The sequence below is a fragment of the Gymnoscopelus microlampas genome, assembly GCF_963454915.1.
Source record: "Gymnoscopelus microlampas genome assembly, chromosome: 6".
Classification (NCBI taxonomy): domain Eukaryota; kingdom Metazoa; phylum Chordata; class Actinopteri; order Myctophiformes; family Myctophidae; genus Gymnoscopelus; species Gymnoscopelus microlampas.
In genome coordinates, this window is record NC_139943.1 from 14,805,295 (window position 1) to 14,827,702 (window position 22,408).

General features: G+C 43.1%; 1 protein-coding gene across 2 annotated transcripts; it reads left to right on the forward strand.

The window, feature by feature from the left end:
- Positions 1 to 18,652, forward strand: camk1db (calcium/calmodulin-dependent protein kinase 1Db). 2 transcript variants are annotated; one of them, XM_084060050.1, is made up of 11 exons: positions 1 to 351; positions 10,480 to 10,611; positions 11,862 to 11,936; positions 12,168 to 12,306; positions 12,956 to 13,082; positions 13,909 to 13,984; positions 14,845 to 14,957; positions 15,231 to 15,309; positions 16,500 to 16,587; positions 16,881 to 17,031; positions 17,645 to 18,652. In XM_084060050.1, the coding sequence occupies exons 1-11, from the start codon at positions 254 to 256 to the stop codon at positions 17,797 to 17,799; spliced, it is 1,233 nt and encodes a 410-aa protein (XP_083916176.1). In that variant the 5' UTR covers positions 1 to 253; the 3' UTR covers positions 17,800 to 18,652. The 2 variants fall into 2 exon arrangements, with proteins under 2 accessions (XP_083916176.1, XP_083916177.1); XM_084060051.1 differs by lacking the exon at positions 1 to 351 and adding an exon at positions 6,588 to 6,609.
- Positions 18,653 to 22,408: the final 3,756 nt, after the last annotated feature.

A 22,408-nucleotide genomic window follows, 5' to 3' on the forward strand; every position in this document is an offset into this window, starting at 1 on the left:
TGTGACGAAATAAATTGCGCTCCATTGTCAAAGGAGATAATAACAGTGAGGAGGAAGCCCCGAATGTGCTACGTCAGACAGATTAAAGTAAAACCTCTCGTCGGGAAGGCAAGGCGCACCTTGACTGGACTGTGACTGTACGGATGGACCCGAGAAGAACGCAAATTATTACCTGAATTAATGACATAGGAACTATCTGCTGAAGTGGACTATTACTTTTGTCTCCCACACGCACGCCCCCCAGTGCGACGACATGGCGAGAGAGAACGGAGAGACCAACGACGGCTCTTCTTGGAAGAAACATGTCGATGATATCAAGAAGATCTTTGAGTTCAAAGAAGTCCTCGGGACGTGAGTACCGTAGCACCTTGAAATGGAACGGTTACAATGTAACCTCACTATGTAGCACCTTGAATGGAACGGTTACATTGTAACCTCCTCGGGACGTGAGTAGCCTACTGTCTATGTAGCACCTTGAATGTAATGGTTACATTGTAATCACCTCGCAGCTCTGGGTGGAAACTTTGTATCCAGTTGCTGCTGAGGCAGTGGCAGCGTCTTGCCTAGCCATGGATACACGACGGTCGTCTGTTACGACCGTCATGGATGAAGTTCAACCTGATGTTTGCACTTTCTCCATTACGGATGGTATATCTACATAAACGTTCCGATTTCAAATATAAAGTGCTTACCACATGGCCACGGATGTTACAATACTATTCGGGCCATCAGAAGTACCCGTATCTTCCGTATTGTTCAATAAAAAGCATTTTAATCCGATCGGTGGCCGTTTTCTCATACAGTTATAATGTTACAGTGCAATACACCCTCCAATACTCCCAACCGATAGGGTCATGTCTTTGAAAGCATATGGCGAAAATACGACGAAATGGCCACCGATCGGATTAAAATGATTTGTATTGAACAATACGGAAAATACGGGTACTTCTAAGGGCCCGAACATAATTGTAACATCCGTGGCCATGGGGTAAACAGTTTATATTTGAAATCTGAACGTTTATGTAGATGTACGGGCCGTAAATGGGGAAAGTGCAAACACCAGGTTTAAGTTCATCCATGACTGTCATGATTTGACAGTCATGTTTCAGGGCTACGTCTTGGTTAATTAATGTAATATCCTCTACACACTCCGTCCTACGACAACGGTGCCGCTTGCCGACAAGAACAGAATATCTGCTTCTTTTCTTGTCGGCAATCGACTCCTGTCGTGCGATGAAGCATATGTACACTGAGCGTGCAGACGACAATACCACATTGTATGGATAACACGGAAATCACACTGTAGCCTATATAATTTTTTGACATCTGTTGAATATAACCACACAAATCAACTCAACGATCTGTTGACAGCGACGACAATAATATGAACGCAAAGACGTGTTCTACTTGGCAAAGGATACATTTGGCCTAATTAGCTGTGAGCTGTAATTAAGCCTCCTATTTGTTACACAATTAGCGAACGAAGCAACTGATCGTGACGGAATTGAAGAACGTCCGCATTATGATGAGAAAACGTGCATGCATCGTGCTTGACATCATCATTATCACATCCAGAAACGAGTGTGATTGTATATTATTATTAATTTCATTCCAGAAATTACTGTTATCTGTAGATTGGTGTATGTTAGGCTAGACAAGACAGTTTCTTATTTAAAATGTAGATTAAGGCATAGTAAGGGTCCATCAACACATACACATTATAAGATGCACCTCTGGCCTATAAAACTAACCTACAAACTGTGTGAATCAATCCATGACGTGTACCCACGTCATGATGCAACCCAAGAGATCCCCTAAACAACAGTCAGACACATCCTGACCCTACATAAGCTGCACAGTAGGCTACTAGTACACAGTAGGCTACACACAGTATCAAAATTATCTCATTATAAACAGCCACTCATCAAACATGTGATCTTATTTTCAGCTGACCAACTATTTATTTGTAGGCTATTCATATAGTAGCCTACTGTGGTTTTCAACCCTTTTCATATCAAGGCCAATCAATATTTCCTCTACATTCTCTAATTGTGTAGACTTCTTGTCAATTAAGTAATGCAGATTTAACAATAATTTAACTCTTGAGAGCGTAAAATTAAACACTCATCTTACGCTCTCAAGAGTTAAAGATCTATAACTCTCCATCATTTAGCTGGGGATCACCTGGAACCCCCCCAAGGACCACTGGTGGTCCTCGGACCAGTTCATGTTCATGTTCACACAGTAAACATAGCCTAAACACTGTCTGGGGCTTGGTTAAACTCTTCTTGTCCATATACCAGAGGGGAATAGTTCAGCTCTTTGGTTTCACAACTTACTCTCTGGTGTTTGGACCACAGAGCAGGCAAATTCCACAGTTTATTTTAGTCCATGGTTAGTGCTGCTTGACTTAATGTATTTTTTTGCTGGATGAGTTACGTTGTAGAGACGGAATGTAAAGTGATGCACTTTGAAGGGCAAATTCCCCCAAATGGAAGACTAAGCACTAGAGGGGTTTAGTCAAGGGCTCTTAATGTTTGGAATGATGGTATACAACTTGGGGCGAATTTAACCAGTGATAAATTATATTTCCGTTTATATGGAGAAAATGTGTCAAAACATTGGAAAGAATATATTGCTCATTTTTCTGACGTGTTTTCCCAGAAACAAGACCTATAACCCAGCTCCCCCGTCTCCCCAACTGACTGGAATTTGATGTGCCGATGTGGGGAGGGGTCTGTGTTGTGGACTGAGTCTCCCAGGGGAAATATGTTTGGTTTTTTTTGGCCTGGGAAAATGGTGTCAAGCTTGGGGGGGAAATGATTTGGCCAGGGGCCATGGTGTTCTTTAACTGTGATGCTGGTCAGTGCCCATTCATAAATGTAAACACAGGTTAGATGAGATGGCTGGCTGGCTGTAGTTCTTAGATGTGTGTGCTTTGCCTTTCAATGACGCACTCCCTCTTTACACATTGTTATTATGAGCAGACTATTAATGAGACATTGAAGGAGCGTGTTTGTGCCTCATGAAAAGCTGCCTCCGTTGAAGAGCCCTTTGTCATCAAATGCACGGTAATAGTCAAAACATTGGCATAGTATTTATTATTTACAGTCCTAAACATAAGGTGAAATTGACATATTCTTTTAAAGTCCTGTATAATCTGTTGATGGCATGTGTAGATTTAAATCTAGCTACATCAATTTTGTGCGTCATTACCTCCTTGATTCTGCCCCCAGGGCACAATGTGTGTTCCCTGGGAGTCTGTCCTGACAGATCTCCTTGTTCCTGTGGAGCTCTTAAGCAGGACAAGGCTTATATGTGACCGTGAGCACAGGAGCAACCACACATCATAATGGTTTAATGGCTTTGTAGTGCATAACAGACACACTCTTGGCATGTTTGCTGTTGCACTCAGCAATCACACAATTCTAACTGTATAGGCAGCAATGATTTCCCCTGGGTTTTCATTGTCCTGTGCAGAGCCTATGAATACCGTCAGTGAATGATCACGACTTGCTGTCTATACAGTGTCCAGGTAGGAGGAGGAGATGATCTCATCCACTACCAAGAGTGCTCACAGACCAGTTATCTAACCGCCCACCTCCATCTTTTATGACTTACTGTGTGTACACTGCTCCTTATTAAGTTGAAGTACTGTAACATGAACTATTTTAAATGGCTGAGTCCATGGCTGAGGCTCCTATGGCCGTTTTAAATGAAGGGAGTGCCTTGTTGCGTGGGTAGTGCTGCTCAGATGGGGAGGGGAAGGGGGTCACTCAGGCCAAAAGGCTACCAGCACTGTTGGCCTGTCTTGATCAGCCCACACAGCTTTGCCTAGGGATTAAGAATAGACTTGAGTCTTGGCCAGAGGAAGAGACGAGGATTATCCCTCCCTCTAACCATTACCCACCCCGTTTTAAATGAAGGGAGTGCCTTGTTGCGTGGGCAGTGCTGCTCAGATGGGGAGGGGAAGGGGGTCACTCAGAGGAAGAGACGAGGATTATCCCTCCCCCTAACCAGGAACCCCCCCCCCCCCTCGCGCTCGCGCGCACCCGCTTAGGTCCCCCCCCGTGCACACACTTAGGTTTCATCCTGACAGTGTTCAGATGGATTCATCCAATCATCACTTCTGCTCAGTAACCAAAACAATATATATATATATATATATATAATACATTCAGCCATTCCTTTACCTGCTCACCATCATTTCAAATTTTATATTTTTGGATTTAATTTGAAAAGTAAGAATCATACACATCATACAACAGGCAATTCTCCATTGTATGTCCATGAGACTGGCAGTCGAAAGTACTTTTGACTGTTATGCACTTGGGAGGCTTTCGCAACGAATGGCCCTGTTGCCATATTGATAGTTAGAGGCCAATATTTTACTTCTACAATGAGGAAGCCTGCCTTCCATCACTTTGCACATACCGTAGGTTCTGTCCTATGTCAAACCTCCTGAACTGACACTGTGGGATAGTAGACCTGATGGTACCATCTAAACCTTAGATGGTTGCTGTAGCACCACTATCAGGTGGTGCTACCTGATGGTTAAAAAACTTTGAAAATGTACAATATAATTTACAATTTACAATTCAGTCATATAGGCTACTACCACTTTGCAACCTTCACCAAAATGTGAGTAGAAGTGTTCAGATGCTGTGATCAAAATGTGTGCACTACATGTTCTGACTGTCCTCCACAAACAATCTGGACAGATTTTAGAAGCATCAAAAAAGTTAGCAAAATGGCAACATGTTGACAGCTGTAAACAGTACTATAAACAGATACTGGAAACACTAAACTAGAAAAGTGTGCTGTCAGTTTTCCGCCAGGCCGGGTTGCCTACACGGGGCCCGCAAAATTTGGAAAGCAGTCATAGCCAGTTGGAATGTAATTTAAAAGATTTGACTGGTAATTCTTGATCACAAGACTCCAGATTTGTTGCACACAATTTGTAGGAGTAGTAGCAAAAGGTTTTGAAGAAAACACAATATGGTGATAAATCTAGTCTGGCACAAATGGCCGGCCCGGGGCCTATTGGGAGTTATGTTTTTCTCACCCTTCCCTCATTGGCCGCAGGGCAAACCATGCCAGTTGACAGGCTGGCTCTTGCATTGTTAGCCTTGAACCATCTATAGAATGCATTCAAATCATTCTCCAGTGCAGCATCAGCCCTCTAAATCGATGGGAACCTGCCTTTATTGTCCTTTATTTTCTTTATTTCAATAAGATCATGACTTGCCCTTGGTAGCTATAAGGTTGTGTTATGAGTTTGAGCCCTGGCTAATGCAGAATAAACATGCTAATGACTACTAGTACTCCAGTATTGTGCTGTTTAGATTAGAGACTGACTGTGAGAGATGTATTTTTCCTTTGTCTCCTCTTCATCCTATACTTCTTCCTTTTCCTCTTCCTCCTCTTCTTTATCATCCTCCTCTGCTTCTTCCTCTTGCTGCTCAAAATGTCCTTTCTGCACACTTCTCCATAGGTTCATTAAGCTATTAGCCTATTAGAGTTCCCAATGCAGCTACGTCCAAATATGGAGTATGTTTTTTAAAGTGTGGTAGTTTCGCTCACCCTCTAGTAGTTGGTAAATGATTAGTGCACTGCAACTTTAAGCTAGATCAGGCCAGCCTGTTCATAATTGCCAGCAGCCACCTCTGATTTCCCATTTTCACTAGGTAGTTCAACATGCTCACGGCATCATGGCATTGGTGGCAAAAGTCCAAGTTCAAGACCTGGGTGATGCTGCAGAATGAAAACCATATACTCTGACTTCAAGTTTTTATGATAATCTGGGTCTAAATCTGGACAATTTTGCTGAAGGACCCTCCTGCATTTCTCATTTTCCTCTTCTTATTTCCCCCCTCCTTTCCCCTCCCATGCCCAGCACCGACTCATTGCTATAATTGTATTTGGATTCCTCACTAAGTCAGTCTATTTTACACATACAACTAAAAGCACATCGCAAGGACAAATTTGATTGTCTTCCACAGGTGATCGATCTTTGTGAAAATATTATGCTTGATTGGGTTTCACCAGTCAATAAGGTTGTGTGCGACGGAAAGCCCGCAGCTGTGTCTGTATTAATGGTCTCTTCTTTTCCTCCTATTACCGTGTGGTTGCCACTAATGAGATCTAGCCAATGTTACATGACTGTCACTTGACGGCACAAGTCTAATTTCAGAACCTTAAGCCACCGGTATTCTGAGGGAGCAAATAAAGTAACCGCTCAGGGGAAATCCCTTTTACAGCCCTAGTAGGGAAGTGACCTAAAGGAGTGGCTGAAGAAACATTGCTGATGGTGATGATATGCTAGTCTGAGATTATTTCAGCGCAAAATACCCCACTAAATCTACGCTACCTGGATAGCGCTTGTATTATACATTTAATTTGTGCATGTGTGTGGCTGTTTTGTTGTGTGTTAAAAAAATTAAGAAACACAACCACCCATAAACAAATGGATTCTTTGATCCAGACTTGTATTAGGAGTGCTGTTGCTGTTTCTTCTCAGGGATACATTTGTCTGAAATGGCTGGAACTAGTAGGTACTCGTCTACGGCCATATCGTTTGAAGGGACAATGATGACCCGTATCTAAACAGTCAGCATTCTCCATCTTTTGGTTAGCCTATTCTTCAGACCGGTATTAGCCAGACCTATCTCTGAACTGTGTGACAGTGTATTGGCTAAGTTGATGGCATTAGCAAGTCAGCCCTCTAGGAAAGATCCCAGTGATTAGTTCCTCTTCTTAATCAGGTCTGTATGAACACGTGGCTCACATACCAGGAACATTGCCTCACGTTGTTGTATAGACCAGGTTCTTTGTATCCAGAGATATATCTTTAGATCCAGTCAGAACGAAGACAAATTGTTGTTTACACATTGCATTAGAATGCCTGTCAAATAAATGCATGAACAGTGACCAGTTTTGATCAAATCTCACGCCCGCTGCTCTTTGGCTTCCACCAGACCAACTCACTCGCTCAAGATGTTTCATGTACCCTTGGCCTTTACATGGATGAATTTCAAGTATGTGCTAATATACTAACTAGACAAATACCCCAACAACGAAACAAATGGAGTAACTGCTGTATAGCCTCGTACAATCAGATGCTGGTTGGTTGCAGGTTTATTAGACTAAGAATATATAGCAGACTTGGTGCATAGACTGTCGGAGACAACTGATTGTATCCCCTCACTGAAAATATTGTTTTACAGTGACAAGAAAAGTTGTGCATTAGCATCACTTTCAAGACCTGTAGAGAAGTATTTGTTTTATGCAATATGTTAGTAATGTTGTTGAATACAAAAGATGTCTTGTTTTTCTTGTGAACGATACGTATACATTACAATGTGTCCCCTTCGGCCCCTGCCCCCTTCACCAACATGTCTACATTTCTGGTAGTTCCGACTGCACTGTGGTAATGTACAGTATCTGAGTCTTGCGCTACATTGATGGAGGCTCCACCTGGATTATCAAGCTCCAACTTTCCCTATGCGTCCATTACATAACAGGCTGTGCTAATGCATCTTACACAAGATGATTCAGTGTGATTACTCAGCACGGCTGCTGCACTGACTGTCCACACAGTTGTCAGTAAGCTGCCTCTAACCTCCAGAAAAAGACTGTTTAGCCCATTAAAGCCGGTAAAGCATCTGTGTCATTTTAGATTAGTTTAGAACAGTGGTTCTCATACAAAAAAGCAGATATCGTTGCTGTCCGGCAGGAACCAGCTCAACTAAATTTTTCCGCTTTTGCATTTTTTTTTCTATAAATCAGTGCTACTGAACACCCTTTATGTCTGTGTGTTGGTAAAAAACATATTGAACCAATGAAAAGTATTAAAAAGTGCTTCTGACAAAAGCAGCTAACTCCATTGGATCCTCAAACCTTCTGCTAAACCAGCTCTCCAGCAAAGGGGGGTGGAGTTTGCTGGTTTTGCTGACTCCAGGATCCACCCCCTTTTGACCTCCAACCTCATTGTTAGCTTGGAGGTCCATTCAGCTGTTCTTATCAATGATGAACAAAACCTTCTAAATCCATTCCTGAAAAATGAACATTTTGGAGTTAGCTGGTTCCTGCCAGACAGCAGAGTTATACAAGCTCACAGTGCGACACTTTGTGCCGCGCTGCGAGCTTATACATCTGCTATTTTGGAACATTTTTGAAAAATATCAAAGGTTTTGAAAGTTTTGATTCATCTTAAATAAAAGTCTTCTTTTCTGGGGGTCCCTGGCACAAAACATTTTCAGATGGATCAATTTGGGGGTCCTTGACACGAAAAGTTTGAGAACTACTGATTTAGAAGGCATTTGTAGAATCGGCCTCAGGTCTTAATGGGTTAAAAAGCACATCTTTGCATAGAGTGCTGTAATTGTCATCAATACACAAGGCTGTTGGTGAAGTTGATGCCCTCAAAAGTGTGGGTGTTTCTGACTAGCTTCTTATCAGCACCATCAATTCTCAAATCCATTTGATAAAGCGTGACTACATCCATTAGTTTAGCCTTGAGTTGGTGCAGTGCCACTGTGTGGGTTTAGACCTTCCACCCACCGCTAATACTGTGGTGATACTCACCCTGTCCGTGGGAGGAACAACATCACTGTTGTCCTCCAAGGGAATCATCCACCTTCTCATCAAAGTGCATTGGTTTTCGTTGCGTCGAGTCATCTGAGTCCGAGCTCACTCGGTAACTCTAGGTCAAACATCTTTTGTAGTCACACAATGACTGTATCAGGTCACGGTGTAATGGATTAGTTTTAATGATGAGTTCCAATTTATTGCATGCGTGTGTGTGTGTGTGCGTGTGCGTGTGTGTGTGTGTGTGTGTGTGTGTGTGTGTGTGTGTGTGTGCGTGCGTGCATACTTGTGTGTGCATACTTTATGTGGCCATTGGTACTTCCATTTATCTCTAACACAATGGCGTACTTTTGGTTTTGATTTACTTTGTCAATGGGAGGAAGTGATATTGCTATTGCTACTGTATGTATCTTGTGAGTTGGGCCGCGGGCGGATAGCACGTGCAACTTTAACCAACTTCAGAGGCTTCCTGTGTTTCTTGTGATGATTTTTTTTTAGCAGTCACTTTTCAAAGCATGCTTGGTTAAAAAAAAACGTGCAAGATGTTGCCTTTTATCTTTTCACAGCCACAGGGTGCTGTTGGAGAAATCCTGTGCTTCTTACAGGAATGCAGCCATAGCAGTGGTGGCACGCACTGAATTGAAATGATCCTCACAGCATCATCTACAATCAGAAGAGAAGTGCCGCAACAGGCTGTTGTGATAGCAGCTACTCATGATGACTCAACTCTCTCAGCCTCAGAGGCCCTTGAATTTCCATATTGCCCACATTATGTCTGGGAATGTTGTCTCTCTCTCTCTCTCACACACACACACACACACACACACATACACATTCAGTTGTAAGCGGTGAAAATGTGTTCCACCTCTTCATCATAACTAGGACCACCTGGCTGGGTGGCCAGTGTTGTTTTTATTTATCCTCTGCCTCATGTATTCATCCTGTAGCCCTGCCCTGTCCCGCCTACCCCCACCTGGAGTGCAGAGAGGGGGATTAGCGTGGATTTGATGTCCACAGGAGGGCTTAGTGGACCATGCAGCGCTGACTTTAGACCCCGCTGGGAGGAACTGATTACATGCAGAGTATATAATGGACCCCTCATGAGCCGTCATACTTTCTATTTATTTTTATGTTTTTAAAGGTGGCAAAAGAGGTGCATCTCAATTTAGATGTGTGTATCGTTTGTCTGATAAGTGACAATGCTGATGAAATTCAACGGGTCACTAAATCCCACTGACTCTGGGATAAAAGATCTGAGGAAAAATGAACAGAACAATCTCAACCTGGAGATCAACCTGAAGAAAAAATAAAACAAGATGTGTATGATGAACCGTCTGAGATTTCTGATACATACAGTGGCTCCTGTATAGGAGCCACTGACAGGGATGGATCGAGAGAAAAGCTGCCCAGAGAGGTGTGGAGGACAAATGAGATGAGTGTGTGTGGGGGTGGGGGGTCAGATGTATTAAGGTGGACTGAATGTGGTAGCATAGCAACAGATACAGATTGCTTGGGCAAATATTCCCTTAATTCCATATTTGCTTTCTAAGGCATTCATGTATAGAGCCAGATGGCCATGGAAGACACGCCATCTACAATCCTAAATGAGTGTTTTTAAAGGTTTTAAAAGTGTTTGCCCGTGCTATTGCCAGCACAGAAGTGCACACACCACGCCGTGAGCCAACACAGGAGGCTGCTGCTCACAGCGAGGGGCTTAGTTGGTTCTCAGTAAATATTCACAATATGCTGTTTGTGTACTCTGCCGTGTCTGCCACTGAGTGCCCTCTGTTCACCGAGCATACGTTTTCTGTGTCAATAATCTCTGTGCGTATGAAAGCTGACCAATAGTGAGCTCCTTTTCTCTCCCCTGCTGTGTTTCTTTCTTCACAGTGGTGCGTTTTCCGAAGTGGTGATGGCTCGGGAGAAGGTCTCGGGGAAGATGGTTGCAATAAAGTGCATCCCTAAAAAGGCACTGAAGGGGAAGGAGACGAGCATCGAAAATGAAATTGCTGTGCTTAGGAAGTAGGTAACGCATGACCAGACAGTTCAACCAGCAGGGATTTTGCTGACAAAGCACACCACTTAAAAAATAAATGGTTAACTCCTTACACACTTTTTGTTTTAACCCTATATACTTCGTTGACCGTTGTCCCCCAGGTCTATACTTGGCCCTCTTCTTTTTCTCTCCACAATAAATCTTCACCGAAAGAAGCCGATCTAGACACTCACAATGCGCTGCATTGTGACACGTTGTGAGCTTGTAAAGCGGGTATTTTTGCCAAATATTCATCTATTATGACATGCCCAAAAAAGAGACTTGTGTCATGAACTTCTCTGGGTCTGGTTCTCATTTACAGAGACTGCTGCCTTGGAGTTAAGATGCCAATGCAGCACCATTTATTTAATGGTCATTATCGGCCAAAGTGACCAATGCAAACACACATGGGCCATTCAGGATTGTGTTGAAGCCAGATGACACTCTATTTACCTCTAAGCCTGATGGGTTGTTCTCCTGAGATGCTTGGTTATCATTCACTCTTGACGAGAGCGTGCCAGTTGTTGGGTGTGGTTGCCTGGTTACGGTTGCTATGCTTTGACTCCGGTTTCTCTCAATCTCTCATCTCCTCTCTCCCCCTCCTCCCCACACTCGCACTACCTCATTTCTGTCTATTTAGCGACCCTGAAATCGGAACCTTGTTTTTGTTAGAGCCACCCAACCAATACTGGGAGAGGAAGTTGTGGGGGCTGTTTAGTCCTCGGAGACCCCACCACCTCACCCACCTGTCCCTCTGAATAAGCCGTGTCACTAACATATCTCCTTGGAGAGTTATCCATTTTTTTCTTTTGAACCCACACCCTGTTGCATGGTTGCCTGGACACTGCCTTCTAGCACAGTATTGATTCTATATTCTATTCTATAGGTGCTCCTGCTGGGGGCAGCCAGCCACTGCGTGACTCAGTGGTATGCTATAAGAATCCTCCCCCTCTGTTGAGCACAAAAAGTTTCTTTACATGCACTGCTGCCATTGTGTGTGCGTGTGTGGAACAAACAAACACACACGCATGCACACGCGTGCGTACACACACCACAGTACAGTATGCGTGTGCGTGAGGTGGCTTTACAGAAAGTAGAAAACAATGCAGTAAGCCAATTTTACATGGCAGGGCTTCATTTCAATGACAGAATCTGGGTAATTTAACTGGGCTTTTGGACTGTGCTGAATCAGAGATTGACAGAAAGTGAACTGAATTTCCCATTGTCCCTCTCTCAGGATACAACATGAGAATATAGTGGCTCTGGAGGACATCTATGAGAGCTCAAACCACCTGTACCTCATTATGCAGCTGTGAGTACAACAACCAAACCACACCACTGGTCATGCTCATAATGTATTGTGTGTTTTTGCCTGAATAAGCATGGATAATGTCCTTGAGTTCCCATTGTCCACGGAAAGAGAAACATTGGAGCAGTCCATGCTACTGTTCCGGCATCCATGAAAAGATGCCCAATTTCAAGATTACATGTTTCTAGTATAGCACTATTAACGTTTCATTGTATTTTCTGTATGTGCTTATAGGGTGTCTGGAGGTGAACTTTTCGACCGCATTGTAGAGAAGGGTTTCTACACAGAGATGGATGCCAGCAGACTCATCAAGCAGGTCTTGGATGCGGTCAACTATCTCCACGACATGGGTATAGTCCACCGAGACCTCAAGGTACTGCAGTCCTGCGTTCACACAGATTACAGATAATAGTTAATGTATTTTTATGCGCTTTTCAAACAAGGTTACAAAGTGCTTTACAGAACAAGGTAAAAGAGCAGCAGGATACCCATAAAGCGTTAAAACGGCAAAGTAAAATCATGTTAGTGTTGAGGAGTAGGGGTGACCGCGCCTTTGCTGCTGCTGCTCCTACAGTAGGCTTTGGAACAAAGCTAATTCTAATTGCTAATTCTATTGAGGCTTTTAAATCCCATCTTAAAACACACTTTTATTCTTCAGCTTTTGATCACATTTAAGTTCATGTCTTGATCTGCTTGTTGTATGTGATGTGACTTTGTTGTTGTTGCACTTACATACTTTCCTGTTTGATGTTTTTTGTCTCACCCTGTACAGCACTTTGGTCAATTTCGATTGTTGTAAATGTGCTTTATAAATAAAGTTTGATTTGATGTTACACAATAACAACACAAAAAAAGGACCTGACATAAAGGTATGTTTTCAGAAGTGATTTAAAAGATGACACTAATCGCTGATACTGTTATTTTCATATATGACTACACACACGCACGCACGCACGCACTCACGCACACACGCACACACACACACCAGCTTGGACACCCATACTGTTTTCTATCTTTTCCAGCCAGAGAACCTGCTGTACTTCAACCCCCACGATGAATCGAAGATCATGATTAGTGACTTTGGCTTGTCCAAGATGGAGGGTACAGGTGACGTAATGGCCACTGCCTGTGGCACCCCGGGATATGTGGGTGAGTCTCCCCTGAGTTTGACAGAAAATGGCTCGCATAAGAAGGAGACACACAAGTTACACCAAAATTACCTGATCTAATCTGCTATTAGACATTGGCTAACCTTAGGAGTAAAGTACCTGATCTGACACTAGCCAACAAGACCACTAATGAGGTCAGACTCTGAGAAAAGGCACTAATTAGAAGCCTTAATTAAGAAAAGGTGTCCGCTGACTCTTGGTCATGTGGTTTAGCTGTGCCTCTGCTGCAGCACTAAGTAATTAGGGAAGCTCCTTTCAGATGACAACGGAGCCTTATGTGTCTTCCCTATCCCAGTGGTTCTCAACCTATGGGTCGGGACCCCAGGGGGGTCCCCACATGATTTTTGGGGGGTCACCAGATGACAGTAAAGTGACAATTTATGGACTTTTAATACCTAATACATAAAAAATAAAATAAAGAAAATGAAATAAAAAAAGACCATTGCTGCATCAAAAGTAATCAACAAACTATACTAAAAAAACTACTCAAATAATATGAGAAAGAGGCAAAATTTGTGAAAATAACGCTGCGAGGCGCTTGTAGATCGGTTATTTTCACAATATTTATCTGTGGAACCGAGTCAAACTAAATGTAATGCCTCAACTCCTACAATTCCAAGTGCTTGTCGGGGTGGGGGGTCCCCAGTTCAAATATGATTATTTTGGGGGGTTACGCCCTGAAAAGGTTGAGAGCCACTGCTCTATCCTATGTCCTTTAACATTAAGTTTACACTTCCAGTCTTGTCTCCTATGTATCAGCCTCTGTGAATTAATAACAGTTTGTCTCCCTGTCTTCATACATGTAGCTCCAGAGGTTTTAGCTCAGAAGCCCTACAGCAAAGCTGTGGACTGCTGGTCTATTGGTGTCATCGCTTACATTCTGTGAGTGTGTCATTTATCGCTTACATTATGTTGAGTGAGTCATTTTCAGCGGAATAATCTTTATTGTCACATCACAGCTTTAAAACAGTGGGTGAAATTTGTTTTTGTGCCAGTTCCCATCGTTTTTGTTGTTTCCAGAAAGAGAAAGGGAAAAAAAAGAAGGGGGAGCAAGGGGGAAAAGAACGGTATTTGCAAATTAATGCACAAAATAATTTATGAAGCCTTCTTTAATGTTTTCTGTTGATTCTATGCTGAATGCTCTGTTGAAGCTTCATGTGAGTGTGGGGGGGTGGTTAGCCATAATGGTAAAACTAGTGGTCTTATTTTGCAGCTATCCAAAGGGGTTCTGTCAAAAGTCCCATGAGTTAACGACTGCCAAACGAATTAAGTAAAGTGCTGCTACTCATTAGCAAGGAGAAAATCTCTTGCTTTGTTATCCATTCGTTAGGTGAGAAGACTGGCTAGGTAATCAGTTGGAAGACTTTCTAATGCCTTCGCAAATGATAATTCTGTATGTCTGTTACCGTGGAACTGTGAACACTTAATAATGCAATTAAAATCCCAATACATATCCACAGCTGTGTGCTTCTTTAAAAATATGCACTGATTCATTGGTGCACCACACATGCTCTGTGTTCTTGCAAATCAGATGAAAACTGACCGTTTCGTGCACTTCTTTTCCGGTGTATCCCTGTAGTTGCCTTAATCCCTCTGAGCCGATGGCTGGTATGCAATATGAAAGATCAAACTGCCCTTGAGATTAGTCCCTGACAAATCCTTTTTGTATTCAGGCTAAAGTTTCAAACATGGGTTGGATGATAGCTCTCACACCGTTGTGTAATCTTTGTCTGTTACCCCAGGCTGTGCGGTTACCCTCCATTCTATGATGAGAACGACTCGAAGCTCTTTGAGCAGATTCTCAAGGCTGACTACGAGTTTGACGCACCATACTGGGATGACATATCAGACTCTGGTAAGCTGTATTAAGATTAATTCGCACTCCATCGCATATCAGTGTTACTAGCTGAAAAGAACTGATGTTCAAGCTAACAGCGAATGCGCTGTTAAGTGACACTGTCGTGCGATGGAGTATGTGTGCCTCTGTTTGAGTGTGCATGTATTCACATGTGTACACATTTACTCGAGTGCATACGAATGCTGTATACTGTTCATTTGTGTGAACCAAACTTAGCCAACTCTAGTGATGATCTCAATCTGGAGATTTACGTTTTCATTCCCTCTTCAGCCAAAGACTTCATCAGCTCCCTGATGGAAAAGGACCCAGAGAAGAGGTTCACATGTGACCAGGCTCTTGAGCACCCCTGGTGAGAATCTAACCACCGACACAATGAATGAAGCCCCTTCCAGACAATCATAGGGCACCACACATCTCAATGTAGCTAAACAGTAGCGTGACGCATGTCAGACGGCTGACGCGTTTGTTGGCCGAGAGCATTTCCTCCCACTGTCATCCGTCTCCATGGCTCCAAGCTCCGAACCTTGCTCTGCCCGGCACTGTCAGCCCTGAGAGAGAGATCTGTTGAATAAATGGCCACCAATTAGTAGCTGACATCCTGAAGGATCCTTGAAGAATGCAGAGTCTCTAATGAACAATTAGAATGTCTTGCCAGGCCTGAGTCTGAGATAACGAGAAGGGGTGCGTGTGGGCAGCTGTCTCCAGCCGAGGTGGCTAATACGAATAGCTCTGTTAGCCAGTAATAGGCCTTCCGGATCCTGGGCAGGTGGTCTACTTTATGCAAAATACACAGTTTGGTGACACTGGTAACGGGTGTCATAAACATCAGAAACAACTTTCATTGTGAAAGTAATGGGCGCACTGGAAACAGTCACGTCCTGTCACTTGTAGCATTGTCACAACTTGATTAAACCTTTTTTTTTTTTTTTTTAGTTGCCAATTTTTTAATCAAACTATTTCCCCCAATTTAGTCGTTATGCCAATTAGTTCCTCCGCACACATTTCTGTGTTGCCACTGCTGTTGTACCCTACTGGCTCACCTGCCAGTGAGGAGTCCTCACCAGGAGGACGTAGCGTCTTATACTCCTCCAGTTCAACACCTCCCGCTGACAGGCACCACCCCAGCCCGTAGGAGTACGTGCAGCTACAAAGATCACCCTCCCCGCCTGACTTCCCTCCCCCGAACACTGGTCAATTGTTTTTGTATAGTCGCTCGGCCAAACCGGATGCATATCGTGGATTTAAATCTCTAGACTTTGCGGTGGTGGACAGGTACTTTACTTCTACACAACCTGAGTGCAAAGTTCAACTTTGTGAGCTTTGGTGCGTTTGACATCTCGGCATGCGTTGGCCACTCGCATTCAGTCACGCATGTGTGACCGTACCCTCGACCAGATGTCATCAACCAAATAAAGGTTTTAATAGACAGAACATACCTTTATCTGAGCCACAAAGAATCATACTGGCAGGAAAATGCTTGAAATGAGTTTGAACTGTGCTCGCAGGACGTAATATGACTTTGTTTTTATTTTCCCCAAGGATTGCTGGGGACACTGCCCTCTGCAAGAACATCCATGAATCTGTTAGTCGACAGATACGGAAAAACTTTGCCAAAAGCAAATGGAGGGTGAGCACATCATTTGTGGCCTTGTGCAGACCGTATTACGTGAAGACTTTGAAGTACAGTAGTACTGCATGTTAAATGAGTGCCTGGTAAAACTCACCAGTCATGTAAGCATTTCTATACAGTAGACTGTGTAAAAATGTGCTAACAAAATGGTATAATTGTAGATGTTTATTGAATAATGACCACCAGGTAAAATATTCCCCCCAAAATAGATACTGAACCATTTTTGGAATGGATCCCGTCACGTAACTCTCATAATTCTCTTTCTCTGTCTCCCTTTTTCCTGGTCACAGCAAGCCTTTAATGCCACAGCTGTGGTCCGCCACATGCGCCGCCTGCAGCTCGGCAGCAGCATGGAAAGTGCAAATTCCTTAGCCAATAACCAGAGCCGGATACCAACCAAGAGCCAATCTGTGGACTGTGCCCCTGTCTCCTGCAAGGACTGTGAGTGATTCTTCAGAAGCTGTCCGCAAACCAGAACCAGACCTTGAGCTTTGTTCATTTTGTCTCCCCTCTCAGTGTTTTAAGCTTAATGTACTGTATAAGTGAAACATTGTCGTGCAACATGCCACTTGAATGAAAATGTACAAATTTAAATGAAATTAATTGAACAATACATTATTCAATTTGTCAACGTTTATTTGATTAATTTTATGTTGATTTATTAGTCGGCTTAATGCGCGTCTTTGTTCCATATTATGTTTTTGACGGCTGAGTAAACATTAAGCACTTTCATGATGTCTGTTGACTTCTATGACAATTGCATAGATCAGTGGTTGTCAAAGTGGGGTACAGGGACCCTCAGGATTCCTTGAGGGGTTCCAAATGGACCCTTACAGGTCTGTAGCTCTGAGAGTGTACAAAAGAACCAAATAGACCCTCCACCGATCCATTTGGTTCCCTCTCAGAGTTACGGGGGTCCTTGAAATTAAACAAGTTTCTATCTATGCCATAACCACTGGCATATATGAATTATGAGAAGATTACTTGATTCATGAAAATAACCCTTAGCTGCCTGGCTGCAGGGATTCATATTCACCACGTGGTTTTCCAACAGGTCCTCCAAACGCCAGTGTGCCCTCTGCTCCTCCAGCCTGTAGTGAGGACCCTCCCCTCCCCTCCGCTGCATCCGACGACGAAGCCCCTGTGGTGGCCGAGCCACACTGGCCCCGGCCCTCCACGGTCACCGTCATCCACACAGGGACTAAATGACGCCAGGTTCCGCGGGAGGTCAGCTGGGAGACCACAGAACTGTGAGGTGGGAATGCCATTCCGCCTTGCAGATGTTAACGCTGTTGTCGCCCGGTTTGCCCATCCTGCCACCTTTCCCTGGTGCCAACTGCTGCTCCCCTGGGAGGAACTTGAGGAGTATCGGCTTAGCTCCCATTTTGACCACGGCTCAGCACGTCTGCAGTGCACCCCATCTGCTGTAACACACATTACAGATCTGGATGTGGAGAGAGAGAGAGAGAGAGAGAGAGAGAGAGAGGCTGGGAGAGGTCATAACCGTGTTTCCACACCATTGAGGCCATGTTCTCTGGATTTTCTGGATTCGTGGTTCCCGTAAAGGAAGGAGCCAGTCTGGGAGGTGTCACGCTATTATGAAGTCTCTATTGTTATGTCTTTGACTGAGGCTGCTGTGACACAACTTGACACGGGATGCTCCACTGAATGCCTTGTGTCCGCCTGGAGCGAGTGAGTGGAGTCATGTTGCCCAATTGAAATATGAGCTTTATGCTACGAGTAAATAATAGTGACACCATTATCCGCCCTCTGTATCTCTATATAATGTATAGTTGTAATGACGGCTTTCCTTAATTTTCTATGGTGATTGCTACAGTGTTTCACAGTGTCATAACTTCCAACAGTATGACGGATGTGATGTTTCTTTGCTTTGTGGTTTCTGGACCTGAAATATCTCAACAGAACCATGTGCTTTACGTGTGTGCGTGTGTGTGTGTGTGTGTGTGTGTGTGTGTGTGTGTGTGTGTGTGTGTGTGTGTGTGTGTGTGTGTGTGTGTGTGTGTGTGTGTGTGTGTGTGTGTGTGTGTGTGTGTGTGTGTGTGTGTGTGTGTGTGTGTGTGTGTGTGTGTGTGTGTGTGTGTGTGTGTGTGCGCGCCTGAACTTCTGCATGTGCGTGTGTGGGACCATTGCAGTGGGCAGTTTTGATGGTCAGTGCACTGTACTAAATGACCCAATTGAAATTTATTGAATTATTTATTTTCTTACAGTCTGTTGTGATTTTTGAAAGATGATCGCATAATGTGTAAATGTGTATTAGACTGAATTATAAAAAAAATACAGTGGCTAAAAAAAAAAGTTTGACAAAGATACTGTATGTAGTAGTTGTTCCTTTGTTATCGCTGTTTTATTTGCTGTATATTTTTTAGGCTGCATTATTGGTGTGAAATCCTCCATAGCCACAGGAGGGCGCCCATGAGTCCTAGCTTTGTGACCAGTTCTCAGGGATTATGCTTTCAGACTAATGGAACCAAACCCCTGTTAGAAGAATGACAGTAACCCTTAAACCCTGGTGTTTTGGGGGTGGAGACTGACTATCTAATGTGCCATTGGGAGAGTTTGTCAAATGAGGTCCGTTTATGTTTTGTGTTTAGAGTTTTACTCAATTATTCTCGTCATTGTGAGGATGATATATCTTATGCTGAGTGGAAGGTTTCTGCTTAATATTCTTTATGCATTTATATTACATTGAAAGACTATATCTCGCTTTACTCTCGTGGGACTTTGTGTAATGCAAATTGATTGGCCTTGACAAACCATTATGTATCTTGACATCTGTTCCTCTCAAGTAGTAAAATCAGCACTGTACAAATAGAATCCATTTGTACACTCAATTGAGTTAAATTAACACCGAGGATTTTATTGTGTACAACTGAATAGGATAAAAGTGTCCGTCTTGAAAACCGCTCACACACAATCTCAGTGTTTAGTCACTGTGCTTTCATACCAGCTCTTTGAATTTAGCAGCAAGACGCTGCCTTCTCTCCTCTGTCTCCGTCTCTCCCAAGGCTTTCAACTGGCCACACAGGAGACGAGGGCAGAATAAATCAGTCTTTGAACCATGTGAGTGTGATACCTCTATTTAATGTTACATTATCCTACATGGACGAAAACGAAAGAGTAGGCTATAACACCAGAACTTTCTCTGCTGAGGGCTTTGCCACCTTGAAATGTCAACTTTGTTATTGTGAATATAGACTTATTTGTGGAGAATGACCCATCTGTGTATTGTACATATAAATCTGATGAATTACCTTTGCTTAGTTCAGAGTCTTTATTGGTGTATTCATTTTTCTTTCCTTCGTAAAAACACAGAAGCAAAACAATAGACGGCATTATGCTTAACCATTTAAACCAGGGGTCATCAACAGGGGGTCTGGGACCCCTAGGGGGTCCTCAGAGATACTGCAGGGGGGCCGTCAAATCATTGTGTGATTATTTTTATTTTTTTACATTAACCACTTGAACCCTCGCATCCCTATTCTTGGGGGAACATTAGCCGAAAATAGCAGATCTACAAGCTCAATGCGTCTGCGACGCAGCTTGTAGATAGGCTATTTTCGGCGAAGAGGTTTGGCGCACAGGGAAAAAAGAGCTGACCAAGTACCGAGCCTAGGGTCAAGTTTACAAATTGTTGAGGGTTTAAGTCGTTCAATGTCACATTTAAAGTTGCAGTTCACTCCAAACTTGGTCAGAAATATAAATGTTTGATCAATATGGTCCATGTCAAGTATTTTTCTCACCCAAAAAATGTCTATAAAGGAGTTTTATAGCACCTCAAACTCAGCTCCGTCTTTGCCCTCATTTAGAATTCCAGTTACCATTAATAATGCAAGGACACCTGTAGAAATAACCCCTCATTAATATGCTAATTTGCCACGCCCCCGGAATCAACATTCAGAGACTCCATGCCCCCCACCCCCAAGAAAGAAAATGCCAACAACAAACCCAAAACTAAACCTAAACACAACACAACACACAACACAACACAACACACCTCCCTCACACACCTGTATCACTATGGCAAGAGGCAATATTAGACTTATTAGAATTACGCCTTATCAGGGTTAAAAAAAAGTTATACATTTGAATGTTTATTATAATTGGAAGTTATAAATGAATTGCAATGTAAATATATCAACCTAGTTTTGCCAGAATGGTACAATGTAGGCAGTGGTCGAATAAAGATTGAGTTCTTCTCTGCAAACATTTAGATAAATAACATGTGTAGAATCTAGAAGGAAAACTGCACGGTTCATTGAGCCGATCTACAAGTTCACAATGTGTCGAGGTTGCGACGCATTGTGAGCTTGTAGATCGGCGGTATTTGCTCTGGACACCGTTCAAGGAAGCATCAAGCATACATCTGGAAGGCTATAAAGCTATAAATCTGTCGTTTCCAGAGGGAAGCGAGTGTGTCGCACTCACGCATGCGAGCAAGCGACCTGCCGACTAGATTTTTTCATGTGCTTCTATTTACTTCTTAGTACCAACTCCGCTTCTACCCTTCGGGGATCAATAAAGTATCTATCTTTTACAAAAGTCGGCCTCCTGGTGTCGCTAGAAAAGGCAGGGCATAGGTTTATCCTTGGCCTCTAGGGAGTGTGTGTGCAAGGTTTCACACAGATTGATGCAGTTATAGGTAAAAACACAAATCGGCCTATTATAGCGCCACCATGAGGCTGATTTGAAAAAAGTCAAGTGGCATTTCTTCCTCGGCCTAGTGGAAATGTGCGTGCAAAATTTCACCAAAATCGTACCCTTTATTCATGATTTGAGGCATTTTGTTCAAAACGGACTAATCCTGCAAACTTTGGAAGCTAATCTTAGCCTTTCAGGATGGCATGTGCAAAATGGGACAGATCCGCCTTAATCACATGACTATGGAGATACTGTGTACCAATTTTCATGATGTTTGGACAGAATCTGTAGGAGTAATGTAAAACTTTTTTTTTTGCAATCTCGGCCTCCTGTTGGCGCTATTACAGGCCAATCTGTAAAATGTGCCCAGGCAGTGTGTGCACAGTCTCACTGCAATCGAGCCAACCGTGCCGGAGATTTGCTGTTCACAGACGGACGGATGGACGGACATGGTGCGATTCGAAACATAGTCTCTGCCACGCCTTCGGCCTGTTAAACGCAGTACCTGAATTTCATGTCACGTGCCACACCTGCTTTCGCAGAGAGGGCGGTCTTAAGGCCAGTTTTGGGGGTAAACATCCATACTTTAGAGAAAGGCAAAGTGCCAAAAAACACCAGTATTTTCATGAGCTTAAAAAACACATTAAAAATTAAAAAAACATGATTTTGTTTGGAGTGGCACTTTAACATGAATCCAATATGTAGTGGGGGTCCCTGCTTCATCTCTCTCTCAACTAAGGGTTCTTGCCTGAAAAACGTTTAACAACTGATTTAAACCAGTTTTTTGACAGGTATCCCCCGGGGGTCTATACCTGGTCCCCTCCGTTTCTCCCTCTACACCAAATGTCTTTGGCGACATTAGCCAATCTACAAGCTCACAATGCATTGTATTGTGATCTTGTAGATGGGCTATTTTCTGAAAATGTTCACCTATTTTTGACGACTGTTGCCTATTATGATATTTCTAGAATAGGGACGCTAGTGTTCAGTTGGTTAATTTATGCTCTGGCATATCATCAAGTATAAATCGGGAACGCCCGTAAAAACTCAGTAAAGAATAAATATTATAGAAACATCAAACTTGACAACGTCAACATTCTAAATAGGCCCAAGTGTATTTCCAGTTGCAGTGTTTGCTAAGATCAATAGCTGACAGAAA

Coding starts and splice junctions, on each gene's coding strand:
- camk1db (XM_084060050.1), top strand. CDS start 254: ATGGCGAGAGAGAACGGAGAGACCAACGACGGCTCTTCTTGGAAGAAA. Junction 352..10,479: donor TTCAAAGAAGTCCTCGGGAC/GTGAGTACCGTA, acceptor CTTTCTTCACAG/TGGTGCGTTTTCCGAAGTGG. Junction 14,958..15,230: donor GGATGACATATCAGACTCTG/GTAAGCTGTATT, acceptor TTCCCTCTTCAG/CCAAAGACTTCATCAGCTCC.